The sequence below is a fragment of the Oncorhynchus nerka genome, linkage group LG24 (genome assembly GCF_034236695.1).
Source record: "Oncorhynchus nerka isolate Pitt River linkage group LG24, Oner_Uvic_2.0, whole genome shotgun sequence".
NCBI lineage: Eukaryota > Metazoa > Chordata > Actinopteri > Salmoniformes > Salmonidae > Oncorhynchus > Oncorhynchus nerka.
Genome location: NC_088419.1, coordinates 31,329,186 through 31,355,449, shown reverse-complemented (window position 1 = coordinate 31,355,449; position 26,264 = coordinate 31,329,186). Strand labels below are relative to the sequence as shown.

General features: G+C 43.9%; 2 protein-coding genes across 2 annotated transcripts; both read left to right on the top strand.

The window, feature by feature from the left end:
- The first annotated feature begins 9,170 nt into the window (after positions 1-9,170).
- cenpw (centromere protein W) lies at positions 9,171-10,971 on the top strand. Its single transcript, XM_029630722.2, has 3 exons — positions 9,171-9,365; positions 9,571-9,684; positions 10,705-10,971. The coding sequence occupies exons 1-3, from the start codon at positions 9,279-9,281 to the stop codon at positions 10,729-10,731; spliced, it is 228 nt and encodes a 75-aa protein (XP_029486582.1). The 5' UTR covers positions 9,171-9,278; the 3' UTR covers positions 10,732-10,971.
- Positions 10,972-16,257: 5,286 nt separating this feature from the next.
- Positions 16,258-19,791, top strand: rnf146 (ring finger protein 146). The gene is made up of 3 exons (XM_029631536.2): positions 16,258-16,610; positions 17,036-17,098; positions 17,375-19,791. Exon 3 carries the CDS (start codon positions 17,376-17,378, stop codon positions 18,510-18,512), a length of 1,137 nt encoding a protein of 378 aa, XP_029487396.2. The 5' UTR covers positions 16,258-16,610; positions 17,036-17,098; position 17,375; the 3' UTR covers positions 18,513-19,791.
- Positions 19,792-26,264: the final 6,473 nt, after the last annotated feature.

The window sequence follows — 26,264 nt, the reverse complement described above, 5'->3', positions numbered from 1 at the left end:
GACCCACTCCAAAAGGCTTTCGGAGCCATCATCGACTCAGTGGGTTTTGTCCAACATGTCTCTGGACCTACTCACTGTCACAGTCATACTCTGGACCTAGTTTTGTCCCATGGAATAAATGTTGTGGATCTTAATGTTTTTCCTCATAATCCTGGACTATCAGACCACCATTTTATTACATTTGCAACTGCAACAAATAATCTGCTCACACCCCAACCAAGGAGCATCAAAAGTCATGCTATAATTTCACAGACAACACAAAGATTCCTTGATGCCCTTCCAGACTCCCTCTGCCTACCCAAGGACGTCAGAGGACAAAAATCAGTTAACCACCTAACTGAGGAACTCAATTTAACCTTGCGCAATACCCTAGATGCAGTTGCACCCCTAAAAACGAAAAACATTTATCATAACCGCGTCCCAATCACTCTCTGACCCCATTTACTTTCTATCTCTTTTTGATTTTTAATTTGTTTATACCTTCCGGAAACCTGCCTCACCCAATGTGATACGGAATCGCTATTACTTATACTCTTATTTTTATTTTTATGACACACTCAAGAACCTCCAGACGCTAACCAGCTAACTAGCTACAAGCTAGTTAGTCATTGTTAGTTTTTTTAAAAAACCTGGATAACACTCGCCAGCCCAGCCCCCCTGCCCATCCACCGCTGCCCCCTGGACACTGATCTCTTGGCTACATAGCTGACGCACGCTGGACTGTCCATTAATCACGGTACTCCTTTCTGCTTGTTTGTCTTACCTGTCGGCCCCGTTGCCTAGTCAACGCCATTTTACCTGCTGTTTGTTGTGCTAGCGGATTAGCCTCGCCTACTGTTTTTGTTTTTCAACACCTGTGATTACTGTAGCATTTACATTTACCAAATTCAACACCTGTGATTACTGTATGCCTTTTCAGGGGGAGGGGGTGAGAGGGATTACTTTGTCTCTAGGTATTCTTAAAGATGTCAATATGCCTTGTATACTGTTGTTCAGGTTAGTTATAATTGTTTTAGTTCACAATGGAGCCCCTAGACCCACTCTGCATACCCCTGTTACCTCCTTTGTCCCACCTCCCACACATGCGGTGACCTCACCCATTACAACCAGCATGTCCAGAGATACAACCTGTCTCATCATCACCCAGTGCCTGGGCTTACCTCCGCTGTACCCGCACCCCACCATACCCCTGTCTGCGCATTATGCCCTGAATATATTCTACCATGCCCAGAAACCTGCTCCTCTTATCCTCTGCCCCCAACGCTCTAGGCGACCAGTTTTGATAGCCTTTAGCCGCACCCTCATACTACTCCTTCTCTGTTCCGCGGGTGATGTGGAGGTAAACCCAGGCCCTGCATGTCCCCAGGTACCCTCATTTGTTGACTTCTGTGATCGAAAAAGCCTTGGTTTTATGCATGTCAACATCAGAAGCCTCCTCCCTAAGTTTGTTTTACTCACTGCTTTAGCACACTCTGCTAACCCTGATGTCCTTGCCGTGTCTGAATCCTGGCTCAGGAAGGCCACAAAAATTCAGAGATTTCCATACCCAACTATAACATCTTCCGTCAAGATAGAACTACCAAAGGGGGCGGAGTTGCAGTCTACTGCAGAGATAGCCTGCAAAGTAATGTCATACTTTCCAGGTCCATACCCAAACAGTTCGAACTACTAATTTTGAAAATTACCCTCTCCAGAAATAAGTCTCTCACTGTTGCCGCCTGCTACCGGCCACCCTCAGCTCCCAGCTGTGCCCTGGACACCATTTGTGAATTGATCGCCCCCATCTAGCTTCAGAGTTTGTTCTGTTAGGTGACCTAAACTGGGATATGCTTAACACCCCGGCAGTCCTACAATGTAAGCTAGATGCCCTCAATCTCACTCAAATCATCAAGGAACCCACCAGGTACAACCCTAACTCTGTAAACAAGGGCACCCTCATAGACGTCATCCTGACCAACTGGCCCTCCAAATACACCTCCGCTGTCTTCAACCAGGATCTCAGCGATCACTGCCTCATTGCCTGTATCCGCCACGGAGCCGCAGTCAAACGACCACCCCTCATCACTGTCAAACGCTCCCTAAAACACTTCTGTGAGCAGGCCTTTCTAATCGACCTGGCCCGGGTATCCTGGAAGGACATTGACCTCATCCCGTCAGTTGAGGATGCCTGGTCATTCTTTAAAAGTAACTTCCTCACCATTTTAGATAAGCATGCTCCGTTCAAAAAATGCAGAACCAAGAACAGATACAGCCCTTGGTTCACTCCAGACCTGACTGCCCTCGACCAGCACAAAAACATCCTGTGGCGGACTGCAATAGCATCGAATAGCCCCCGTGATATGCAACTGTTCAGGAAGTCAGGAACCAATACACGCAGTCAGTCAGGAAAGCTAAGGCCAGCTTCTTCAGGCAGAAGTTTGCATCCTGTAGCTCCAACTCCAAAAAGTTCTGGGACACTGTGAAGTCCATGGAGAACAAGAGCACCTCCTCCCAGCTGCCCACTGCACTGAGGCTAGGTAACACGGTCTCCACCGATAAATCCACGATTATCGAAAGCTTCAATAAGCACTTCTCAACGGCTGGCCATGCCTTCCGCCTGGCTACTCCAACCTCGGCCAACAGCTCCGCCCCCCGCAGCTCCTCGCACAAGCCTCTCCAGGTTCTCCTTTACCCAAATCCAGATAGCAGATGTTCTGAAAGAGCTGCAAAACCTAGACCCGTACAAATCAGCTGGGCTTGACAATCTGGACCCTCTATTTCTGAAACTATCTGCCGCCATTGTCGCAACCCCTATTACCAGCCTGTTCAACCTCTCTTTCATATCGTCTGAGATCCCCAAGGATTGAAAGCTGCCGCAGTCATCGCCCTCTTCAAAGGGGGAGACACCCTGGACCCAAACTGCTATAGACCTATATCCATCCTGCCCTGCCTATCTAAGGTCTTGAAAGCCAAGTCAACAAACAGGTCACTGACCATCTCGAATCCCACCGTACCTTCTCCGCTGTGCAATCTGGTTTCCGAGCCGGTCACGGGTGCACCTCAGCCACGCTCAAGGTACTAAACGATATCATTACCGCCATCGATAAAAGACAGTACTGTGCAGCCGTCTTCATCGACCTCGCCAAGGCTTTCGACTCTGTCAATCACCATATTCTTATCGGCAGACTCAATAGCCTCGGTTTCTCGGATGACTGCCTTGCCTGGTTCACCAATTACTTTGCAGACAGAGTTCAGTGTGTCAAATCGGAGGGCATGCTGTCCGGTCCTCTGGCAGTCTCTATGGGGGTGCCACAGGGTTCAATTCTCGGGCCGACTCTTTTCTCTGTATATATCAATGATGTTGCTCTTGCTGCGGGCGATTCCCTGATCCACCTCTACGCAGACGACACCATTCTATATACTTTCGGCCCGTCATTGGACACTGTGCTATCTAACCTCCAAACGAGCTTCAATGCCATACAGCACTCCTTCCGTGGCCTCCAACTGCTCTTAAACGCGAGTAAAACCAAATGCATGCTTTTCAACTGATCGCTGCCTGCACCCGCATGCCCGACTAGCATCACCACCCTGGATGGTTCCGACCTTGAATATGTGGACATCTATAAGTACCTAGGTGTCTGGCTAGACTGCAAACTCTCCTTCCAGACTCACATCAAACATCTCCAATCGAAAATCAAATCAAGAGTCGGCTTTCTATTCCGCAACAAAGCCTCCTTCACTCACGCCGCCAAGCTTACCCTAGTAAAACTGACTATCCTACCGATCCTCGATTTCGGCGATGTCATCTACAAAATGGCTTCCAACACTCTACTCAGCAAACTGGATGCAGTCTATCATAGTGCCATCCGTTTTGTCACCAAAGCACCTTATACCACCCACCACTGCGACTTGTATGCTCTAGTCGGCTGGCCCTCGCTACATATTCGTCGCCAGACCCACTGGCTCCAGGTCATCTACAAGTCCATGCTAGGTAAAGCTCTGCCTTATCTCAGTTCACTGGTCACGATGGCAACACCCATCCGTAGCACACGCTCCAGCAGGTGTATCTCACTGATCATCCCTAAAGCCAACACCTCATTTGGCCGCCTTTCATTCCAGTACTCTGCTGCCTGTGACTGGAACGAACTGCAAAAATCGCTGAAGTTGGAGACTTTTATCTCCCTCACCAACTTCAAACATCAGCTATCCGAGCAGCTAACCGATCGCTGCAGCTGTACATAGTCTATTGGTAAATAGCCCACCCATTTTCACCTACCTCATTCCCATACTGTTTTTATACTGTTTTTTTATTTATTTATTTACTTTTCTGCTCTTTTGCACACCAATATCTCTACCTGTACATGACCATCTGATCATTTATCACCCCAGTGTTAATCTGCAAAATTGTATTATTCGCCTACCTCCTCATGCCTTTTGCACACATTGTATATAGACTGCCCATTTTTTTTTCTACTGTGTTATTGACTTGTTAATTGTTTATTCCATGTGTAACTCTGTGTTGTCTGTTCACACTGCTATGCTTTATCTTGGCCAGGTCGCAGTTGCAAATGAGAACTTGTTCTCAACTAGCCTACCTGGTTAAATAAAGGTGAAAAAAATAAAAAAATAAAAATAAAAATAAGAAATTAGCTCCCTGGTATACAGAAAATACCTGAGCTCTGAAGCAAGCTTAAAGAAAATTGGAACGGAAATGGCGCCACACCAAACTGGAAGTCTTCCGACTAGCTTGGAAAGACAGTACCGTGCAGTATCGAAGAGCCCTTACTGCTACTTGATCATCCTATTTTTCGAACTTAATCGAGGGAAAATAAGAACAATCCGAAATGTAAAAAAAAAAATGTAAAAATCAGCATTCCCCAAGTGAGGATGGCTTTCACTTCAGCAGTAATAAATTCATGAACTTCTTTGAGGAAAAGATCATGATTATTAGAAAGCTAATTACGGACTCCTCTTTAAATCTGCGTATTCCTTCAAAGCTCAGTTGTCCTGAGGCTGCAGAACTCTGCCAGGACCTAGGATCAAGAGAGACACTCAAGTGTTTTGGTACTATATCTCTTGGCACATTGATGAAAATAATCATGGCCTCTAAAACTTCAAGCTGCTTACTGGACCCTATTCCAACTAAACTGCTGAAAGAGCTGCTTCCTGTGCTTGGCCCTCCTATGTTGATCATAATAAATGGCTCTCTATCCACTGGATGTGGACCAAACTCACTACAAGTGGCAGTAATTAAGCCTCTCTTGAAAAAGCCAAACCTTGACCCAGAAAATATAAAAAACTATCGGCTTATATCGAATCTTCCATTCCTCTCAACATATTTAGAAAAGGTTGTTGCGCAGCAACTCACTGCCTTCCTGAAGACAAACAATTTATACGAAATGCTTCATTCTGGTTTTAGACCCATCATAGCACTAAGACTGCACTTGTGAAGGTGGTAAATGACCTTTTAATGCCATCAGACCGAGGCTCTGCATCTGTCCTCGTGCTCCTAGACCTTAATGCTGCTTTTGATACCATCGATCACCACATTCTTTTGGAGAGATTGGAAACCCAAATTGTTCTACACGGACAAGTTCTGGCCTGGTTTAGATCTTATCTGTCGGAAAGATATCAGTTTGTCTCTGTGAATGGTTTGTCCTCTGACAAATCAACTGTAAATGTCAGTGTTCCTCAAGGTTCCGTTTTAGGACCACTATTGTTTTCACTATATATTTTACCTCTTGGGGATGTCATTCGAAAACATAATGTTAACGTTCACTGCTATGCGGATGACACACAGCTGTATATTTCGATGAAACATGGTGAAGCCCCAAAATTGCCCTCGCTAGAAGCCTGTGTTTCAGACATAAGGAAGTGGGTGGCTGCAAACTTTCTACTTTTAAACTCGGACAAAACAGAGATGCTTGTTCTAGGTCCCAAGAAACAAAGAGATCTTCTGTTGAATCTGACAATTAATCTTAATTGTTGTACAGTCATCTCAAATAAAACTGTGAAGGACCTCGGCGTTACTCTGGACCCTGATCTCTCTTTTGACGAACATATCAAGACTGTTTCAAGGACAGCTTTTTTCCATCTACGTAACATTGCAAAAATCAGAAACTTTCTGTCCAAAAATGAGGCAGAAAAATTAATCCATGCTTTTGTTACTTCTAGCTTAGACTACTGCAATGCTCTACTTTCCGGCTACCCGGATAAAGCACTAAATAAACTTCAGTTAGTGTTAAATACGGCTGCTAGAATCCTGACTAGAACCAAAGAATTTGATCATATTACTCCAGTGCTAGCCTCCCTACACTGGCTTCCTGTCAAGGCAAGGGCTGATTTCAAGGTTTTACTGCTAACCTACAAAGCATTACATGGGCTTTCTCCTACCTATCCCTCTGATTTGGTCCTGCCGTACATACCTACACGTACGCTACGGTCACAAGACGCAGACCTCCTAATTGTCCCTAGAATTTCTAAGCAAACAGCTGGAGGCAGAGCTTTCTCCTATAGAGCTCCATTTTTATTGAATCGTCTGCCTACCCATGTGAGAGACGCAGCCTCGGTCTCAACCTTTAAATCTTTATTGAAGACTCATCTCTTCAGTAGGTGCTATGATTGAGTGTAGTCTGGCCCAGGAGTGTGAAGGTGAATGGAAAGGCACTGGAGCAACGAATCACCCTTGCTGTCTCTGCCTGGCTCGTTCCCCTCTCGCCACTGGGATTCTCTGCCTCAAACCCTATTACAGGGGCTGAGTCACTGGCTTACTGGTGCTCTTCCGTGCCATCCCTAGGAGGGGGGTGCCAACCCAGACAGGAAGATCACGTTTGTGACTCAACCGGCAGGGGCGGCAGGGTAGCAGCAGAGTAGCCTAGTGGTTAGAGCGTTGGGCTAGTAACCGAAAGGTTACAAGTTTGAATCACCGAGCTGACAAGGTACACATCTGTCGTTCTGCCCCTGAACAAGGCAGTTAACCCACTGTTCCTAGGCCGTCATTGAAAATAAGAATTTGTTCTTAACTGACTTGCCTAGTTAAATAAAGGTAAATTAACAACATTAAAAAACCCACTCAAGTGACTCACCCCTCCTAGGGATGGCACGGAAGAGGGTTGTGCCGTGGGGGAGATATTTGTGGGCTATACTCGGCCTTGTCTCGGGATGGTAAGTTGGTGGTTGGAGATATCCCTCTAGTGGTGTGGGGGCTGTGCTTTGGCAAAGTGGGTGGGGTTATATCCTTCCTGTTTGGCCCTGTCCGGGGGTATCATCGGATGGGGCCACAGTGTCTCCTGACCCCTCCTGTCTCAGCCTCCAGGATTTATGCTGCAGTAGTTTATGTGTCGGGGGCTAGGGTCAGTTTGTTATATCTGGAGTACTTCTCCTGTCTTATCCGGTGTCCTGTGTGAATTTAAGTATGCTCTCTCTAATTCTCTCTTTCTCTCTCTCTCTTGGAGGACCTGAGCCCTAGGAGCATGCCTCAGGACTACCAGGCATGATGACTCCTTGCTGTCCCCAGTCCACCTGGCCGTGCTGCTGCTCCTGTTTCAACTGTTCTGCCTACGGCTATGGAATCCTGACCTGTTCACCGGACGTGCTACCTGTCCCAGACCTATTATTTGACCATGCTGGTCATTTATGAACATTTGAACATCTTGGCCATGTTCTGTTATAATCTCCACCCGGCACAGCCAGAAGAGGACTGGCCACCCCTCATAGCCTGGTCCCTCTCTAGGTTTCTTGCTAGGTTTTGGCCTTTCTAGGGAGTTTTTCCTAGCCAACGTGCCTCAACACCTGCATTGCTTGCTGTTTGGGTTTTAGGCTGGGTTTTTGTACAGCACTTTGAGATATCAGCTGATGTACAAAGGGCTATATAAATACATTTGATTTAAATACATTTGATTTGACATACAGAATCCATGTCTCAAGGCTTAAAAATCCTTCTTTATCCTGTCTCCTCCCCTCCTCCTTCATCTACAGTGATTTGAAATGGATTTAACAACTGACATCAATAAGGGTTCATAGCTTTAACCTGGATTCACCTGGTCAGTCTATGTCATGGAAAGAGCAGGTGTTCTTAATGTTTTGTACATTTTTTCAATACTTTTTCACCAACAGGTTTCAGTGCCAATGCACCACACAACCAATAAACAAAGCATACCGACTTTGGGCGCTTTAATATCATGGTTTGCATTTTCAACGCCCCAAAAAAACTTGACAAACAGAAATGACATCCCTCCCTACCTTATAGGCCTACCCAGTATCGAAGGCTTGGCTTGACAATCTCAGAATGTCATTAAACTTTTTCATCAAATGGTTGCTACACAGCTATTATGCTGGTGGACATCTCTCATAAAAAAAAATGGTTGGATAGGTACCTGGGGGCTGAGTCCGTGATAATTCTGTGGACCAGATCAAGTTGAATTAATAGTACTATTTTTCCACCGATAGGCAACCTAGCTGCTTAAAATGCTTGACCTCCAGATGAGTATCAGGGGGAGTTTAAGTACATGTCTTGTTTTGGCTGGTCTGAAGCTTATTTAGATGTTTAGAGCTGCTGGTGAACCATGATGTGCAGGCATAATCAAAGTGACACTGTACTAGCACACTTGCCAGAGTCTCTAGGGTGTTTATCAGTGGAGGCTGCTGAGGGGAGGATGGCTCAAACCATGTGTTTGATGTATTTGATACCACTCCACCTATTCCGCTTCAGCCATTACCATCAGCCCGTCCTCCCCAATTAAGGTGCCACCAACCTCCTGTGGTGTCTATAGCTAGGTTTCCATCCAATTGGCGAGAAATGTTCACGTGAATAAAAACAATATGTGCATTTTCCCATCAAAAGTCAGTGCGTAAAAACAACAAAACATTATTTATAAAAAGCACTCTATTATTATGTTTTTTGAACATTAGAATCAAGCATGATAGATGTACTTTTAGTTTATGGTTGACCCAGCTTGTTGGCCATGATCGAATCGGCGTTTCTCAGCTAGTTCAAAACACTTGAATGCATCCAAATGGTATTTATGACTTCATAACTGGTAATTACCACCTTCCTACTTGGCTATGAATGCAGCATTAGATGGCCATCACCTCAACTAAATAAATATAAATTTTTATATTTTCAATTGAGAGAACCAATATGAATATGTGTTATTATAAAGCAAATCATTGAACATTATTTAAAATCCTGACGTCACATTATGCGCCGGTAGTGAGCAACGCGGGAGATTGAAAAACTTAAACAACGGTCACCGTGTTGAGGATAACTAGCTAATGTTGCTAACTACAAGTTTGGCAATATGTTGAAAAAGGTGCCCAAGGCTACATTAAAGTCTCTAATGAGGAAGAAAGCCAACATTCGTATAGGCACAGCGGCAGATGCAATGGTATGTTTGTTGAAAATGCTCTCGTAGCTAGCTAACATGCTAGCTAGGCTAAACGTTACAACACTGTTTTAAAACGAACAGCTTTCAAGCACAGGTAAACATGCAATACAGCTATCGTTATAGTAGCTGTGTAACTTAGCCTAGAAGTAGGATAGTTCTCAAATTTTCATGTGTTTCAGTGCCTGAATTTGAATGTCCATTTTAGGTTGAGCTGAACGTGCTGCTATTTCTGCATAGCCTCGCAGAAGAGGCGAGGACGAAAGCTTTTGAGGAGAAATCGGCTACTATCAAAGCACACCACGTCAAAGCAGTATCCAAGGTATGGGGATTCCCAGCAACATTGGGGGCAGAACACAGGGTGCATATCAATGTGCTAAAGGGTCTTTCTCTCCTTCATCAGCACTGATCTGAAATAGCCTGGACAGGTGAAAGCAAGTTCCCGCTAATGTGATGGGTTTTCAGATCAGTACATAACAATGTAGATGAGGCAGGAGGCTATTGAATTGTTACCTTTAAAAAATATACTTTATAGAGAGGGGCAAATGTCTGGTTGCTGTATAGACATTATAGATTTTGTGGTAGTGAGTTGGCTCTACAGACCCTTCGTCATATACAGTTATTTAAACTGTAATATTCTGTTTTAGGACATCCCGTTTGAAGTGGCTTGTGAGATATATTTGCCTACCTGTGCCTGTTTAGCAACATGGACAAATACAAATATCTGTGGACAGTTCTTATAGGAAATCGTTGTTTGCATCACCAAGCAGTCCCAAGGAAAGAATTCAATCCAATTGTTAAATGCTACCACCCCCTTCCAAATCCAAACCAAACATGCTGCCCAATTGCGAGGCTTATTAGCTAGACAAACAGGTGTGAAACAGACAGATGTGCGTGTTAAAAATATCTTAATAATATGCCATTTAGCAAAAGTGATGTAGTCAAGCATGCATACATTTTATGTGTGGAAAGAATACACGTGGGCAATCTAAGCAAGACACAACATGGAATCCACGTTTGGTTTTCATTTGGGTGGGGCGTCTAATAATGGGATGCAATTATTTTCTGGGTACTGTTTGGCAACGCAAATAACGATTTCCTCGGAACAATCCAAGGATATGCTCTCCGACGTGGGAAAAGTGTCGCCGGACAGGTACACGTCAGCAAATGTCCCAAGGTGGCTAAATATTATACAGCTATAGTCGAGTCATGTGGATTAATGGATATCCTACATTGAGATGTCCTATTACTTCAGTTCATTTGTCAGAGGATTGTCTTATGATTCCTGACTTTATCATGCTACTTTCCAAATGTCAATGATGATTTTTTTGTCTTTCCTTAGAAACTGCTGAAACGAGCCCGAGGGTGAAGAGGAGAGACCTTTCTACATGAACATGATTCAACAACTGATTTTATTAATTGTCAGATTGGCCTGAATTATATATTGAACCTATATTTTTGGTTTTCTCTTCAGTTTTAATCTTTTCTGTGGTCTCTAGTTTTTGTCTGTATTCATTTGATCTGTTTTGTCTGTCATTTTGTATTTCCACAATGCACAGAGATTTTTAGAACATTTTTTATATGCTGTCCAATTAAATGTTGATCTGTCTCTGGTGTAGGCCTTGTTGTCCCTGCCATGTTCCATCAAGCTGACTAGAATGTTTATTTTTCTGTTATACTAGCCTAGTTCCCTGTCAGAGAAATGCACTTATTTTGAGAGAAGTGACACAAAATACAGAGACTGGCACCAAGGCTACCATCATCCAGCTAACTTGACACAACTGTGGGAAGCATTGGAGTCAACATGGGCCAGCATCCCTGTGGAACGCTTTCGATACCTTTATGTAGTCCGTGCCCCTGAATATTAGGAAGGTGTTCCTAATGTTTGGTATACTTGGTGTACGATGCACTTTAGTACTCTGGCCAGTACAGTTGGTGTTCGATGCCAATAATGTTTTCCTTTGTACAAAAAAAAAACATTAAAAGAAGAAAGTTGCACACTATGTGCAGTATGCTCCCAACAATTGAATGGTTAAACCAATGTTTCGGCACCCAGTGCCTTCTATCGGTTTCCTTGTCACGAAGGCAATAGCCAGCTAGCATTTATGAAAGCCTAGAGCCTCATCCTCAGGCCTATATTCTCTGTCATCAACAGTTGGTCACGGTGGTCAGAGCTGCAGGCTGAATGCTTCAAAGACCATGCATTGGCCTGCCCCCAAACTCCTCACAAATTCCTTACCTATTCACCCTACATACATTATCTGCATGTCAAGATGTTATCCCACTCATCTTTTACAGAGGGGTTTCTGAAGCCATGGCACTTGACCTGTGTGGCATGTGTTTTCACGTGAGTGCGTTCTTAGCTTTTTAAAATCTTTTTTCTTATAGAGCCCTGTAGGAGGTCTGCTGTAGGGATCTTAAGTTCTTTCTTCATTGTGATAATAATCAGGTTTATTATGACGAGAATAACATTCACACAAGACACAATGTACTGTAATTCTACTAATGGACTGATGCATAGTATAGTTTTTACTGTATGGCTCAGCCTCATGCTCAATCATATTTTGGTGGCTTGGCATGAAAATCAACCATTTAAACCAGTGTCTATCTCTCCACCACTCTCATCCCCCATTGTCTCCCTCCTTATCCTCTTGCTTTCCCCCACCTCCAGCTGGGTTGTTATACTTCCCTGCCTTTCTCTCGCGATTGTTTCCAGATTTGGTGAATCTGATTTGGTGTTCCAGCGAGCTTAGCCTTTCCTTGTTTCTATTCACAGTTAGCATGGGGTTTCTGGGTGTGAAACCCCACCCGTCGGACCTTTGACCCTCTGACAGTCCCAGTTTCTGCCTCTGACCCACTGCTCCAGACAGACAGTTATAGCAGAGCAGCTCAGAGCAGCTGTCACTGTTCAGGATCCAGGTGCAGATGTAGGGCAAAACTGACAAAACATGACGTTCAGTAGGAACTGGAAAGGCAAAAACTAACCATTTTTCCTACACTGAAAGAACGCTTACTTGTACAGCTAGAAGAGGGAGATCTGTTATTTTATCTAAATATTTACATTTACATTTAAGTCATTTAGCAGACGCATCAATGTTATCTTTTTCTTGAGGAAACATTCTAACATTTTTGTAATTTCACTGGGGAAAAAATACTAATCTCTTCTGTAATGTAGAAATATGTAGGTGTATGGGAGCACCTACTCAATTTGTTCTTAGACTCGTCCAGCTCCCCTGTCTGCCAGCGTCTTTGGGTCTCGTCTCTAACAAATAAATCCACTCCAACGTCAATCCTCTGAAACTCCTGCTGACACTGTTTTTGACACTTTCTAGAAACCAGAAGTAGGGGCTGTAGAATATACGTTATTCCCCCCCCCCCCCTGCTGAAAAGAACATGCATTTGAGTGTGGCTACCCCCACTGTGGTGTCCATCTAGCTATCAACTTTAATATAACCTTAATTCCAAAGAGGGTAAAATGTTAATTCAGATATCATTTCTGATTTGGATTCTGCACTTCATGGATCTTATTAATAAACAATATTACTCAAGACATCCACGACACAGACATACTGTACAGTTGATGTTGGAAGTTTACATACACTTAGTCATTACAAGTCATTTTTCAACCACTCCACAAATTTCTTGTTAAACAAACTATAGTTTTGGAAAGTCAGTTAGTACATCTGCTTTGTGCATGACACAAGTCATTTTTCCAACAATTGTTTACATAGATTATTTCACTTATAATTCACTTTATCACAATTCTAGTGGGTCAGAAGTTTACATACACTAAGTTGACTGCCTTTAAACAGCTTTGAAAACTCCAGAATAAGATGTCATGGCGTTAGAAGCTTCTGATAGGCTATTTGACATCATTTGAGTCAATTGGAGGTGTACCTGTGGATGTATTTCAAGGCCTTCCTTCAAACTCAGTGCCTCTTTGCTTGACATCATGGGAACATCTAAAGTAATCAGCCCCAAGAACTCAGAAAAAAAATTGTAGACCACCACAAGTCTGGTTCATCCTTGGGGGGGACTTGAGGGACAGCTCATGTAGTGCATTCCTCAAGGTTATACATTCCCTGTTCTTCCCCATCTCTGTACATGACCCATTCCAATAGATCGTTGATCACTCTATAATCCTAATTTGTGTGTATTTTCTCTCTCTCTTGCTCTCTCGCTTTTTGTGAATGGGGAGTCGGGCGCCTGCTTTCGGAGAGGGAGGACACGAGTCTACAGGAAGTTTGAGGAGGTACAAAGACGAGAGGTCCTATGGCACCCCACCCTGTACGGCAACTCCTGACCCCATGTCACAGATTGGAGGAAGTGTGTCATCGAAAGGAGGAAGAGTCAAGGAATACTGGTGATCAAATCCCTTTCTATTGACATTTTTCCACATAAATTATATACAACAGTATGTGGACACCCCAAATTAGTGGATTCAGATGTTTCAGCCAAACCTGTTGCTGAAAGGTGTGTAAAATGGAGCGCACAACCATGCAATCGCCATAGACAAACATTGGCAGTAGAATGGCCTTACTGAAGAGCTCAATAAATTTCAACGTGGCACCATCACCTTTCCAATAAGTCAGTTCGTCAAATTTCTGCCCTGCTAGATCTTCCCCAGTCAACTGTAACTGCTGTTATTGTGAAGTGGAAACATCTAGGAGGAACAACGGCTCAGCCGCAAAGTGGTAGGCCACACAAGCTCACAGAACGAGATGACAGAATGTGGAAGCGTGTAAAAATCATCTGTCCTCGGCTGCAACACTCACTAACGAGTTCCAAACTGCCAATGGAAGCAAAGTCAGCACAAGAACTGTTCGCCGGGAGCTTCATGAAATTGGTTTCCATGGCCGAGCAGCCACACACAAACCTAAGATCACCACAATGCCAAGCGTCAGCTGGAGTGGTGTAAAGCTTGCCGCCATTTGGCTCTGGAGCAGTGGAAACGCGTTCTCTGGAGTGATGAATCATGCTTCATCATCTGGCAGTCCGACGGACTAATCAGGGTTTGGCCAGGAGAATGCTACCTGCCCCAATGCATAGTGCCAAGTGTAAAGTTTGGTGGAGTATGAATAATGTTCTGGGGCTGGTTCGCGCCCGGGTATGGGCGAGGGGACAGTCTAAAGTTATACTGTTAGATTGATGCTGTTGACCCGGATCACTGGTTGCTGCGGAAAAGGAGGAAGGTCACAAGTGGGGTGAGTGTAACGGATGTGAAACGGCTAGCTTAGTTAGCGGTGTGCACTAAATAGCGTTTCAATCGGTGACGTCACTTGCTCTGAGACCTTGAAGTAGTGGTTCCCCTTGCTCTGCAAGGGCCGCAGCTTTTGTGGAGCGATGGGTAACGATGCTTCGTGGGTGACTGTTGTTGATGTGTGCAGAGGGTCCCTGGTTCACGCCCGGGTATGGGCGAGGGAACGGTCTAAAGTTATACTGTTACACATACAGAAATGTTTTTTCAAGATTGTTGTGGAAGAACTTGACTGGCTTGCATACAGCCCTGACCTCAACCCCATCGAACACCTTTGGGATTAATTGGAACACTGACTGCGGGCCTAATGGATGGTTGGATCGAAATAGCATTTGGATGGACAGATGGAGGACTGGATTGACTGGGTTGAGAGAGAGACCTTAATGATGGGGCCAGAACTCAAACTCTGTCTTGCCTGTAGTCAAGACGGTGTGCAGCAGTTTATTCCTCTATCATATGCTGTATAGTAATGGGCATCCAACATTGTGGGTTTATTTCAACATGTTACCTAAACCATCCATTTCAGGAAACAGTCACTAAATTGTTATGGACTGAATTAAGCAGTGTTCAAAAAGCAAACTGTCTTTTCAGATTATTTTTTTGTTTCTATCATCATCATGACAGTGGCTAGCCTACTTGTTCTTCAAGTGTAGCATTTCTCTATATATAACGTCAAATTGAACCTAATGATGCCGTTTGATGATTCAAATATTTTGTATGGTCCCACATTGGTTTGTTTGCGTGGAAGATGTTAATGTCAATTACATTGTTTTCACAAATTACTGAATTAAAAAATGAACCAACTAACTTTGTTTTTATGTGGCAAGCCTTTTGCAAAGATTTCTATAGCTTATAAACATTTTCAAAAGTGGATATGACCTCCCTTCGCCAGTCGCGATAAATAGTAATGTAAATAGTAATGGCGTATTTTTGTGGGCACTAACTCTACCATGGTTCATTGGACAAAGTCTATGCAGAAATGAATGGTGTTTTTGTAGGGATTGTGGATAAAGACTAAAACTAAGGTCTGTGGTAAACAGGAGATTTGATAAATGCTGTTCTATTAGATAATCTTCATCAGAAGCATTTATGTAATTTATGCATTTATGTTTATCTCAGACCTTATATTCGGCGTTTATCCCAAAACCCTTTTCTTTCCCCATTCTGAACGAACTAGCGGTAACTCATTTCCGGTTTTAGCATTACAAACTGGCGAGCTCTATGCGGTATATAGTACCTATGGGCAAATATTGTCTATTATATTGACAAGATATTCGAGTGACCGCTCTAACAATGGAAATACATGTCCTCAAAGATGGAAGACAGGTGGGAGGTGACATCAGGTGGGACCATTCTAGCCAATGAGTGTGAACAACAAGCCATAGAGATAGATACAGGACTCATTTTTGTATCTGTACCTTCGCGTCTGTGACAGCATGGGCAGTGAAGCCATGCCCATTTTAAAGTAGTCAACTGTCCTCTTCATTGGCTGCCTGCTCCCAACTCATAAGAATCCCCACCCAGTTGACTACTTTAAAATGGTGGAAGCCCGCAATCGCAATGTCCTTGCTAAAACGGGTTATGTCCATGTCCTCTATCCATCTCTATGGCAATAGGCACAACTCGGATATAAAGTCGTGTTTTTTAAAGTTGGCAAAATGTCACATGCGTCTACTTATATCAGTCCTTTCATAACAACATAACCATTACGAAACTTATATTCAATCAAATAAGCCTCACGAAGCAAATTAACAATTACATTTTTGTTGACCAAATTCGACACCCTCTCATTGGCGTCTACACAAAAATGTCTCTCACTTCATGGGCTTATTTTCTTGACAGATTTTGTTCAGAGTAAAACCTCTCGCTTCGCCTTTTCTTCTCTGAAAGAGGAGGAACGCTTCTATTTTGCTTTGTTTTGGTAGCATCTATTTTGCGAACTGTCTAAATACCTACGTCACTGAGCGAAGTGCAAACAGTATTTTTGACAGGTGAGTATGGATGAAATTCCCCCAAGTGAGAAGACAGTCAAGGGGTGTGTCTGTCACTTTTGACAACTGGGCCTCCGAAGCTACCAAGCTAACGTTAACGTTACAAGAAATAGCTAGCTAGTTTCATGACGACAAAATCATATTATGATTTAGTAATACTGTCGGTTTAGCAACTACATATATTTTGTATGGACAGTTTTCCTATTAATTCTATAATGCACATATGTTCTCTTTAGATTAGCAAGATGGCTAATAACGTTATAGTGAAATACTGTATAGTTAGTCTTGTTGGCTAGCTAGCTAACTTGGGCAGGCTTTGTTTTTGTTGCGCAAAACAAACAGTGAGAGGCGAGTTACCAGTGTTACAATCTCTCTGGGAAAGAGTGCAGAGACAATATAATCTTTTCAACAATATTTTTCCATAGAGAGGAACTTTGAGAGAATACAGATTTGATCCTGATGACATCCCAGTAACTGCACTTGAAACAGTAAGGAGATAATTTATTTTCCATCGTAGCAATTTTAGAAATACGATTGTGATATAAAAGATTCTAGCCAGCTAAATCGTCTGAAATTCAAATGTAGATATTTAGGCCTATTGCTAATTTAATATCTCATGACAGCTTTGTGATTTGAGTCTCCAGGGTGAGAAGATTATTGAAGCTTCAATCTTGAATATCCAGATTTTGATAATAGAGTAAAATTAGACTGCAGGTTTGTTTGTCTGTCTCAGAATTTGCCTAACTTGCTGTGTCTCCCCTCAGCATGGCGAGCTGTGGTGAGGTGGACCACTCAGTGGACTCTGTGTCCTCCTCAAAGGTAGAAGATGGAAGGGACGCCTTCACTGGTGACTCCCCCAGCTCACCTACCCCCTCGGCAAACCCCGTTCCGGAATGTGCCATCTGCCTCCAGACCTGTGTCCACCCGGTTCGCCTGCCCTGCCGCCACGTTTTCTGTTTCCTGTGCGTCAAAGGAGCCTCCTGGCACAGCAAGCGCTGCGCTCTTTGCCGACAGGAAGTACCTGAGGACTTCCTGGAGCATCCCACTCTGCTGTCCCCAGAGGAGCTGAAGGCAGCAGCCGCAGGAGGACGAGGAGGAACCGGGCCAGGGAGCGCTGGCGGAGACCATGCATGGTACTACGAGGGGAGGAACGGCTGGTGGCAGTATGACGAGAGGACCAGCCGTGAGCTGGAGGACGCTTTCGCCAAGGGCAGGAAGAGCGCTGAGATGCTGATTGCTGGCTTCCTGTACGTGGCCGACCTGGAGAACATGGTGCAGTATCGCCGCAACGAGCACGGTCGCCGCCGACGCATGAAGCGTGATGTGGTAGACATTCCCAAAAAGGGTGTGGCTGGACTCAGACTGGACCCTGACCCCACCCCGCCAGTTGTTGCCGTGGCAGCTGTTCCGGTCACAGCGGCAACAGTGGAACGGCCAAGCTCTGTTGATGGAGAGGATGTGACTGGACGGTCGCAGGCGGGGGGCTTAGGGGTTGTCATCCCGGCTCCTCCAGTCAGACCCCCTACAGTCCTGGGTGCCCACCCTGCCACCTCAGTCTCCATCTCCCTTGAAGACTCTCTATCCCAGCTCCTCATCAGCCAACCAGAGGGGGAGGAAGAGGAGAATGAAGAGGTAGCTTCAAGAATAAGCCAGGTGTACGAGTCAGCATCTGGTAGCAGTGAGGATGAGGATGGTGGTGGTGATGAAGTAGGGCGGGGGTGGGGTAGGGAGAGGGGGGGACGGGAAGTTGGGTCTCGACGGAGGCCCAGACATAGACTCCTACAGCGCCGGCTCAGAGAGGTCCAGCCTGACAGACTGCCACCTGGAGGTGGGTCCTCCAGCGGAGGCCTCAGTGTGCGCTCACGCAGCCCTGACGGTCAATGCACTGTCACTGAGGTGTGACCACAACTGGACCACTGTCTCTGCACTCAACCGGCTCAGCAAAAAACAAATTCACTCCATGCCCATGGTGGTATTGAATAACCCAGTGGAAGACACCAGATCAGCCATTTGCATTACATATACAGCAACATAGACTAATCCATAATTTATAATACGTCAGCCAGTAAGATTATGCAAAATAGCACACATAATAAAATAGCCCATACTGTTCCACTCTCTGCCACTAACCATTTGAGCCTGTGTTAGTACCAAAAGGCATGGTCAGCCTTAATAGGCTATCTACAGAGAAATTGTGAAATGATAAAGGTTTGAGGTTTGGAGATGACTTAACCTTTTAAATGTAGCATCCCATCTCTAACAGGAGGCAAAAATCTTGTTTTGTCGGTACATGGCTGTTTACTGTAATGATTGTTCTAACATCTCCATTGAGCGTACGTGAGTCAGTGTGTGTATTGAAGTCATATTCCAGAAGAATATAAAAATGTTTCTTAAATGTCCAATGAAGCTGATTTTATCTCGATATCAAATTATTTCTGGGTAACAATTAAGTACCTTTTGTTTGGTATTTTATTACGACCCACAAGAGGTCGCTGTAAGCTTGGCCACAACAGTTCTGCAAACCCACCCCATAGATCCCCATCTTGACACAGAACTCACCAAGCCACCAATAGGCAGACATACTGTGTCTTTCTTTCCTGTTTGCAGCCATTGAAACAAATTTCAAGTGAAAAACAAGTGAAAACACTTGTAATTACTGAATGGAAGGTATTTGAAATTACAACAAGATCACAAATATGCACAGAGGTTCTATACATCAGGGGTGGAGCATGGAAATGAGCAAGCAGAGATTGAGAATGAAAGCTTCTTTAATCTGTCAGTAGCTATGCGCACACTCAATTCAAACGTGATGCCTGTCACACATATTCCTAAATAGAAACGGTGACCTACAAAGACAGGTAGAAGTAGGAAGAAGTGATTGGAGATTTTTTACGAAGGACTTCCTCATGAAAGATGAAACAAACAAAGATGTTGAGAAAATATGCTGAAGATACTATGAAAACTGGATGGAAGATGCATTGTACACACACCTGATCATGAGTGTTTGAGTTGTCTGAACTTTGAACCTATTATTTTGATACTCTTCTGTCAATTGTTTATTGCCATGTTTTTAAAAGTATTTTTGACTTTTAATTCATATGATTTAACTTCCATGTGTGGTCTTGTTTAACTGTGATGTTTTATCAAAACAATAAAGTGTTTGTCTATTATTTGACCTTAATTGAAGTCATGAGTTCGATGTTGTGGTTAACTTAACCGTAATATAACAATTTATTCGAAAGGGATAGCTAGTACTTATGCGTTATGGCTTTAGGTGATACTGTATGTTCAGTTTGCATCGTGGATCAGCATTGTGACTCAGCATCGTGACTAGACCCACAAGGTCTCGTGTACCTTTATTTGACCAGGCAGGTCAATTAAACAACAAACTCTTATTTACAATGACTACCTGGCATGAGGCAAAAGGCCTCCTGTGGGCCAGGGGGCGGGGATTAAAAACTAAAAGTAAGACGACGGACAACACAGACTGAAGACAGTTACACTAGCAACAACACAGATACATCAGCAGGCAGACAATGGAAACAAATCACATCACAACTAGAGAGATATCACCCTACTACATGAAGGGAGACCTATGGCAACAACACAGATACATCAGCAGGCAGACAATGGAAACAAATCACATCACAACTAGAGAGATATCACCCTACTACATGAAGGGAGACCTATGGCAACAACACAGATACATCAGCAGGCAGACAATGGAAACAAATCACATCACAACTAGAGAGATATCACCCTACTACATGAAGGGAGACCTATGGCAACAACACAGATACATCAGCAGGCAGACAATGGAAACAAATCACATCACGACTTGATATCACCCTACTACATGAAGGGAGACCTATGGCAACAACACAAGATGGGACAATGTCGTTGTAAGCGGTTTCTGTAAGCCTGGCCACAATTATACTGTAGATCGTCATCTTGAAACCAAGTTGAAACCCAGTTGAAGTCAGAAGTTTACATACACTTAGGATGGAGTCATTAAAACTCATTTTCAACCACTCCACAAATGCCTTCTTAACAAACTATAGTTTTGGCAAGTCGTTAGGACATCTACTTTATGCATGACTCAAGTAAGTTTTCCAACAATTGTTTACAGACAGATTATTTCACTTATAATTCACTGTATCACAATTCCAGTGGGTCAGAAGTTTACATACACTAAGTTGACTGTGCCTTTAAACAGCTTGGAAAATTCCAGAAAATGATGTCATGGCGTTAGAAGCTTCTGATAGGCTAATTGACGTCATTTGAGTCAATTGGAGGTTGACCTGTGGATGTATTTCAAGGCCTACCTTCAAACTCAGTGCCTCTTTGCTTGACATCATGGGAAATCAAAAGAAATCAGCCAAGATCTCAGAAAAACAATTGTAGACCTCCACAAGTCTGGTTCATCCTTGGGAGCAATTTCCAAATGTCAGAAGGTACCACGTTCATCTGTACCAGTAACTGAGACTGCTCTTCTCTGTATCACGGAGGCACTGCTAAAGCTAACTCTCTCTCCTCTGCTCTCATCCTTCTAGACCTATCGGCTGCCTTCGATACTGTGAACCATCAGATCCTCCTCTCCACCCTCTCCGAGTTGGGCATCTCCGGCGCGGCCCACGCTTGGATTGCGTCCTACCTGACAGGTCGCTCCTACCAGGTGGCGTGGCGAGAATCTGTCTCCTCACCACGCGCTCTCACCACTGGCGTCCCCCAGGGCTCTGTTCTAGGCCCTCTCCTATTCTCGCTATACACCAAGTCACTTGGCTCTGTCATAACCTCACATGGTCTCTCCTATCATTGCTATGCAGACGACACACAATTAATCTTCTCCTTTCCCCCTTCTGATGACCAGGTGGCGAATCGCATCTCTGCATGTCTGGCAGACATATCAGTGTGGATGACGGATCACCACCTCAAGCTGAACCTCGGCAAGACGGAGCTGCTCTTCCTCCCGGGAAGGACTGCCCGTTCCATGATCTCGCCATCACGGTTGACAACTCCATTGTGTCCTCCTCCCAGAGCGCTAAGAACCTTGGCGTGATCCTGGACAACACCCTGTCGTTCTCAACTAACATCAAGGCGGTGGCCCGTTCTTGTAGGTTCATGCTCTACAACATCCGCAGAGTACGACCCTGCCTCACACAGGAAGCGGCGCAGGTCCTAATCCAGGCACTTGTCATCTCCCGTCTGGATTACTGCAACTCGCTGTTGGCTGGGCTCCTGCCTGTGCCATTAAACCCCTACAACTCATCCAGAACGCCGCAGCCCGTCTGGTGTTCAACCTTCCCAAGTTCTCTCACGTCACCCCGCTCCTCCGCTCTCTCCACTGGCTTCCAGTTGAAGCTCGCATCCGCTACAAGACCATGGTGCTTGCCTACGGAGCTGTGAGGGGAACGGCACCTCAGTACCTCCAGGCTCTGATCAGGCCCTACACCCAAACAAGGGCACTGCGTTCATCCACCTCTGGCCTGCTCGCCTCCCTACCACTGAGGAAGTACAGTTCCCGCGCAGCCCAGTCAAAACTGTTCGCTGCTCTGGCCCCCAATGGTGGAACAAACTCCCTCACGACGCCAGGACAGCGGAGTCAATCACCACCTTCCGGAGACACCTGAAACCCCACCTCTTTCAGGAATACCTAGGATAGGATAAAGTAATCCTTCTCACCCCCTTGAAAGATTTAGATGCACTATTGTAAAGTGGCTGTTCCACTGGATGTCTTAAGGTGAACGCACCAATTTGTAAGTCGCTCTGGATAAGAGCGTCTGCTAAATGACTTAAATGTAAATGTAAATGTACCAATAATAGTACATAAGTATAAACACCATGGGACCACACAGCCGTCATACCGCTCAGGAAGGAGACACGTTCTGTCACCTAGAGATGAACGTACTTTGGTGCGAAAATTGCTAATTAATCCCAGAACAACAGCAAAGGACCTTGTGAAGATGCTGAAGGAAACAGGTACAAAAGTATCTATATCCACAGTAAAACGAGTCCTATATCGACATAACCTGAAAGGCCGCTCAGCAAGGACGAAGCCACTGCTCCTAAACTGCCATAAAAAAGCCAGACTACGGTTTGCAACTGCATATGGGGACAAAGATCGTACTTTTTGGAGAAATGTCCTCTGGTCTGATGAAACAAAAATATAACTGTTTGGCCATAAGGACCGTCGTTATACTTGGAGGAAAAAAGGGGGAGGCTTGTAAGCCAAAGAACACCATCCCAACCATGAAGGACGGGGGTGGCAGCATCATGTTGTGGAGGTGCTCTGCTGCAGGAGGGACTGGTGCACTTCACAAAATAGATGGCATCATGAGGAAGTAAAATTATGTGGATATATTGAAGCAACATCTCAAGACATTAGTCAGGAAGTTAAGCTTGTCGCAAATGGGTCTTCCGAATGGACAATGACCCCTAGCATACTTCCAAAGTTGTGTCAAAATGGCTTAAGGACAACAAAGTCAAGGTAATTTGATGAAAGAAATACAAGCTGAAATAAATCATTCTCTCTACTATTATTCTGACATTTCACATTCTTAAAATAAAGTGGTGATCCTAACTGACCTAAAACAGGGAATGTTTACTAGGATTAAATGTCAGGAATTGTGAAAACTGAGTTTAAATGTATTTGGCTAAGGTGTATGTAAATTTCCGACTTCAACTGTATCTTTTTACCATTTAGATATGAAAGCACTTCATGTATCTAGTCCCCCGATTTGAGTATGTTTTTTTTTCATAAGTATTTGGACAACTTCACTTGTGGTGTATTAGAAAGTTGAGTATTTGGTCCCATATTCCTATCACGCGATGACTACATCAAGCATGTGACCCTGCAAACTTATTGGATGCATTTGCAGTTTGTTTTGGTTGTGCTTCAGATTATATTTTGCCCAATAGGATCATACCCCTCTCCCCCAAAAAATGTTCACCTCCCCTGTTTTTGGTAATGGTGGAAGGTAATATTTTTGGGGGAGTATAATCTTTGTTCTTCTGTAACTTTCTCACTCTTATTCACAATTCATTCATGATTATCCATAATCATAGTAGCATCCACATGAATGTTCAGAAACATCTTCTATTCTAATTTACAATAAAAGTGACAATACATTTTTTACCATTCAGTCCCTATTGTGCAAAACATAATCCGAAAGTGATTTCATTTCTAAATGGTAAAACAGATGTGTATAAAAAATAACCTAAAAGGTGATATTCTGTATTAAACATTTGATCTCAAATCCAAAATGCTGGAATACAGAGACACATTTACACATTTTAGCTTCACTGTTGAAATAAATACAGACGGGAGTGTAAATGGAATATCAGGGATGTTATTATGGTAACTGGGGGATACATATAGAAATGCCACACCCTGGGGTCGTGTTGTGGCAATGTGAAAGATACATAGGGAGAGAAAAAGAGGTGAAGAGAGAGCGATTGGTGGAGAGACAGAAAGAGGGAGGTGGCTGGAGGGGAAGTGGGTGAGAGAAGGAGACAGTAAGATGAGAGAGTGATGAGAGACAGGGAGAAGAGAGGGAGGGGTGGAGAGTAGAGGTAGAGCAAGAGCAGGATATAATAAGAAAGCAAGAGAGATCAATGGGTGGGGGAGAGGAAGGGATGGAAAAAGAGGGAGGGAGGATGGAAGGAGAGAGGGATGATGAAAGAGTCCTGGGTGAGAGAGTTCATTTTGGGGTTGTATGTACACAAGACCAGACATAGCCCTGAAACATGTAAAAATTACATAGAATTGCATGAAATGCTTTATAAAAGGCCCAATTTTTCCCGGACCCTAGTTTACAAAATACATTTAGCAAAGTGCCTCTTTTCTACTCCTCTAGTCTAGACCACCATGCAAATGCGATTATATGCATGCAAGATGATTTCCCGGGAACCGCAGAGCTCCCCAGGTCACCCCCCTCTCGCGCTCACCTTTTATCCTGACACCTCACGATTTACAAATTCAGCACTGAGGACAAGACATTTATGAGCATAGGATGGTGATCATAGCTGCGGAGTGACATAGTGTATGATAGTTATTCATGTCTGGAGTGGCACCGTTTTTACAGTGTGATGCCTATGGAGAGGTATTAATGGTGTGAAGCCGATGATGGTTACAGTAGAATGAGGTCATGCTGGCTCCAGTTGGGGCGAGACTACAGACACCTCTGTGAATCTGACTGCATCCATGTCTGTCCTACCACTGGAAATAGGCTACCAACAACCACACACACACACATGCACGTACACACACGTGCACACACACATGTACTAATGGATGCACACACACGTACACAAACGTACAAAACCAGACTCTTACCTAATGGAAATGTGTTTATAATAGATGGAGTAGATAAATTGACTAGAATAGAATCGATTAGTTCAAACATGTATTAATGTATCAACACGTCATAACTCACATCATAAGCAGCATACAGCCCCTCGGCATTAAACAAGAAATAACAACCCCATCCCGAACAAAAACAAGGTCACAAATAATAATTGACAGACAAACAATTGTGCCCTCTGAACTCCTGGGTGGGAGACAGACAGACGGGAGGGATCCAACTATTCATGGAGGATTGAGTGTTGTATCCTGGTTTATTTTGTGCAGAGAGAGGGGGGATATTACAGGGTGTAAACTAGACAGGTCATTGGAGAGTTATGTGTACATACATAACTGTTGTCTCCCCTCTGTCTGTATTTATTGGGGTGGCAGGTAGCCTAGTGGTTAGAGAGGTTGCAAGAACGAATCCCTGAGCTGACACGGTAAAAATATGTTGTTCTGCCCCTGAACAAGGCAGTTAACCCACTGTTCCTAGGCCGTCATTGAAAATAAGAATTTGTTCTTAACTGACTTGCCTAGTTAAATAAAGGGGGGAAAATAAATATATATATAAATACACACACTACCGTTCAAAAGTTTGGGGTCACTTAGAAATATCTTTGATTTTGAAAGAAAAGCACATTTTTTCTCCATTCAAATAACATCAAATTTATCAGAAATACAATCTAGACATTGTTAATGTTGTAAATGACTGTTGTAGCTGGAAACCCATGATCAGCAACCATCACTCCTGTGTTCCAATGGCACGTTGTGTTAGCTAATCCAAGTTTATTATTTTAAAAGGCTAATTGATCATTAGAAAACCCTTTTGCAATTATGTTAGCATAGCTGAAAACTGTTGTGCTGATTAAAGAAGCTAATAAAACTGGCCTTCTTTACACAGCGTTGTACAAGATCTTCAGTTTCTTGGCAATTTCTCGCAGCCTTCATTTCTCAGAACAAGAATAGGCTGATGAGATTCAGATGAAAGTACTTTGTTTCTGGCCATTTTGAGCCTGTAATCGAACACACAAAGGCTGATGCTCCAGATATTCAACTAGTCTATAGAAGGCCAGTTTTATTGCTTCTTTAATCAGAACAACAGTTTTCAGCTGTGCTAACATAATTGCAAAAGGGTTCTCTAATGATCAATTAGCCTTTTAAAATGATAAACTTGGATTAGCTGTCACGACTTCCGCCGAAGTCGGTCCCTCTCTTTGTTCGGGCAGCGTTCGGCGGTTGATATCACTGGCCTTCTAGCCATTGCCGATCCACTTTTCATTTTCCATTTGTTTTGTCTTTGTTTTACACAT

What these genes read in the sequence shown, in the direction of transcription:
- cenpw (XM_029630722.2), top strand. Translation starts at nt 9,279, where the DNA reads ATGTTGAAAAAGGTGCCCAAGGCTACATTAAAGTCTCTAATGAGGAAG. An exon ending in GCACAGCGGCAGATGCAATG is followed by an intron (nt 9,366 to 9,570) that starts GTATGTTTGTTG and finishes TGTCCATTTTAG; the next exon opens with GTTGAGCTGAACGTGCTGCT. An exon ending in ACGTCAAAGCAGTATCCAAG is followed by an intron (nt 9,685 to 10,704) that starts GTATGGGGATTC and finishes GTCTTTCCTTAG; the next exon opens with AAACTGCTGAAACGAGCCCG.
- rnf146 (XM_029631536.2), top strand. Translation starts at nt 17,376, where the DNA reads ATGGCGAGCTGTGGTGAGGTGGACCACTCAGTGGACTCTGTGTCCTCC.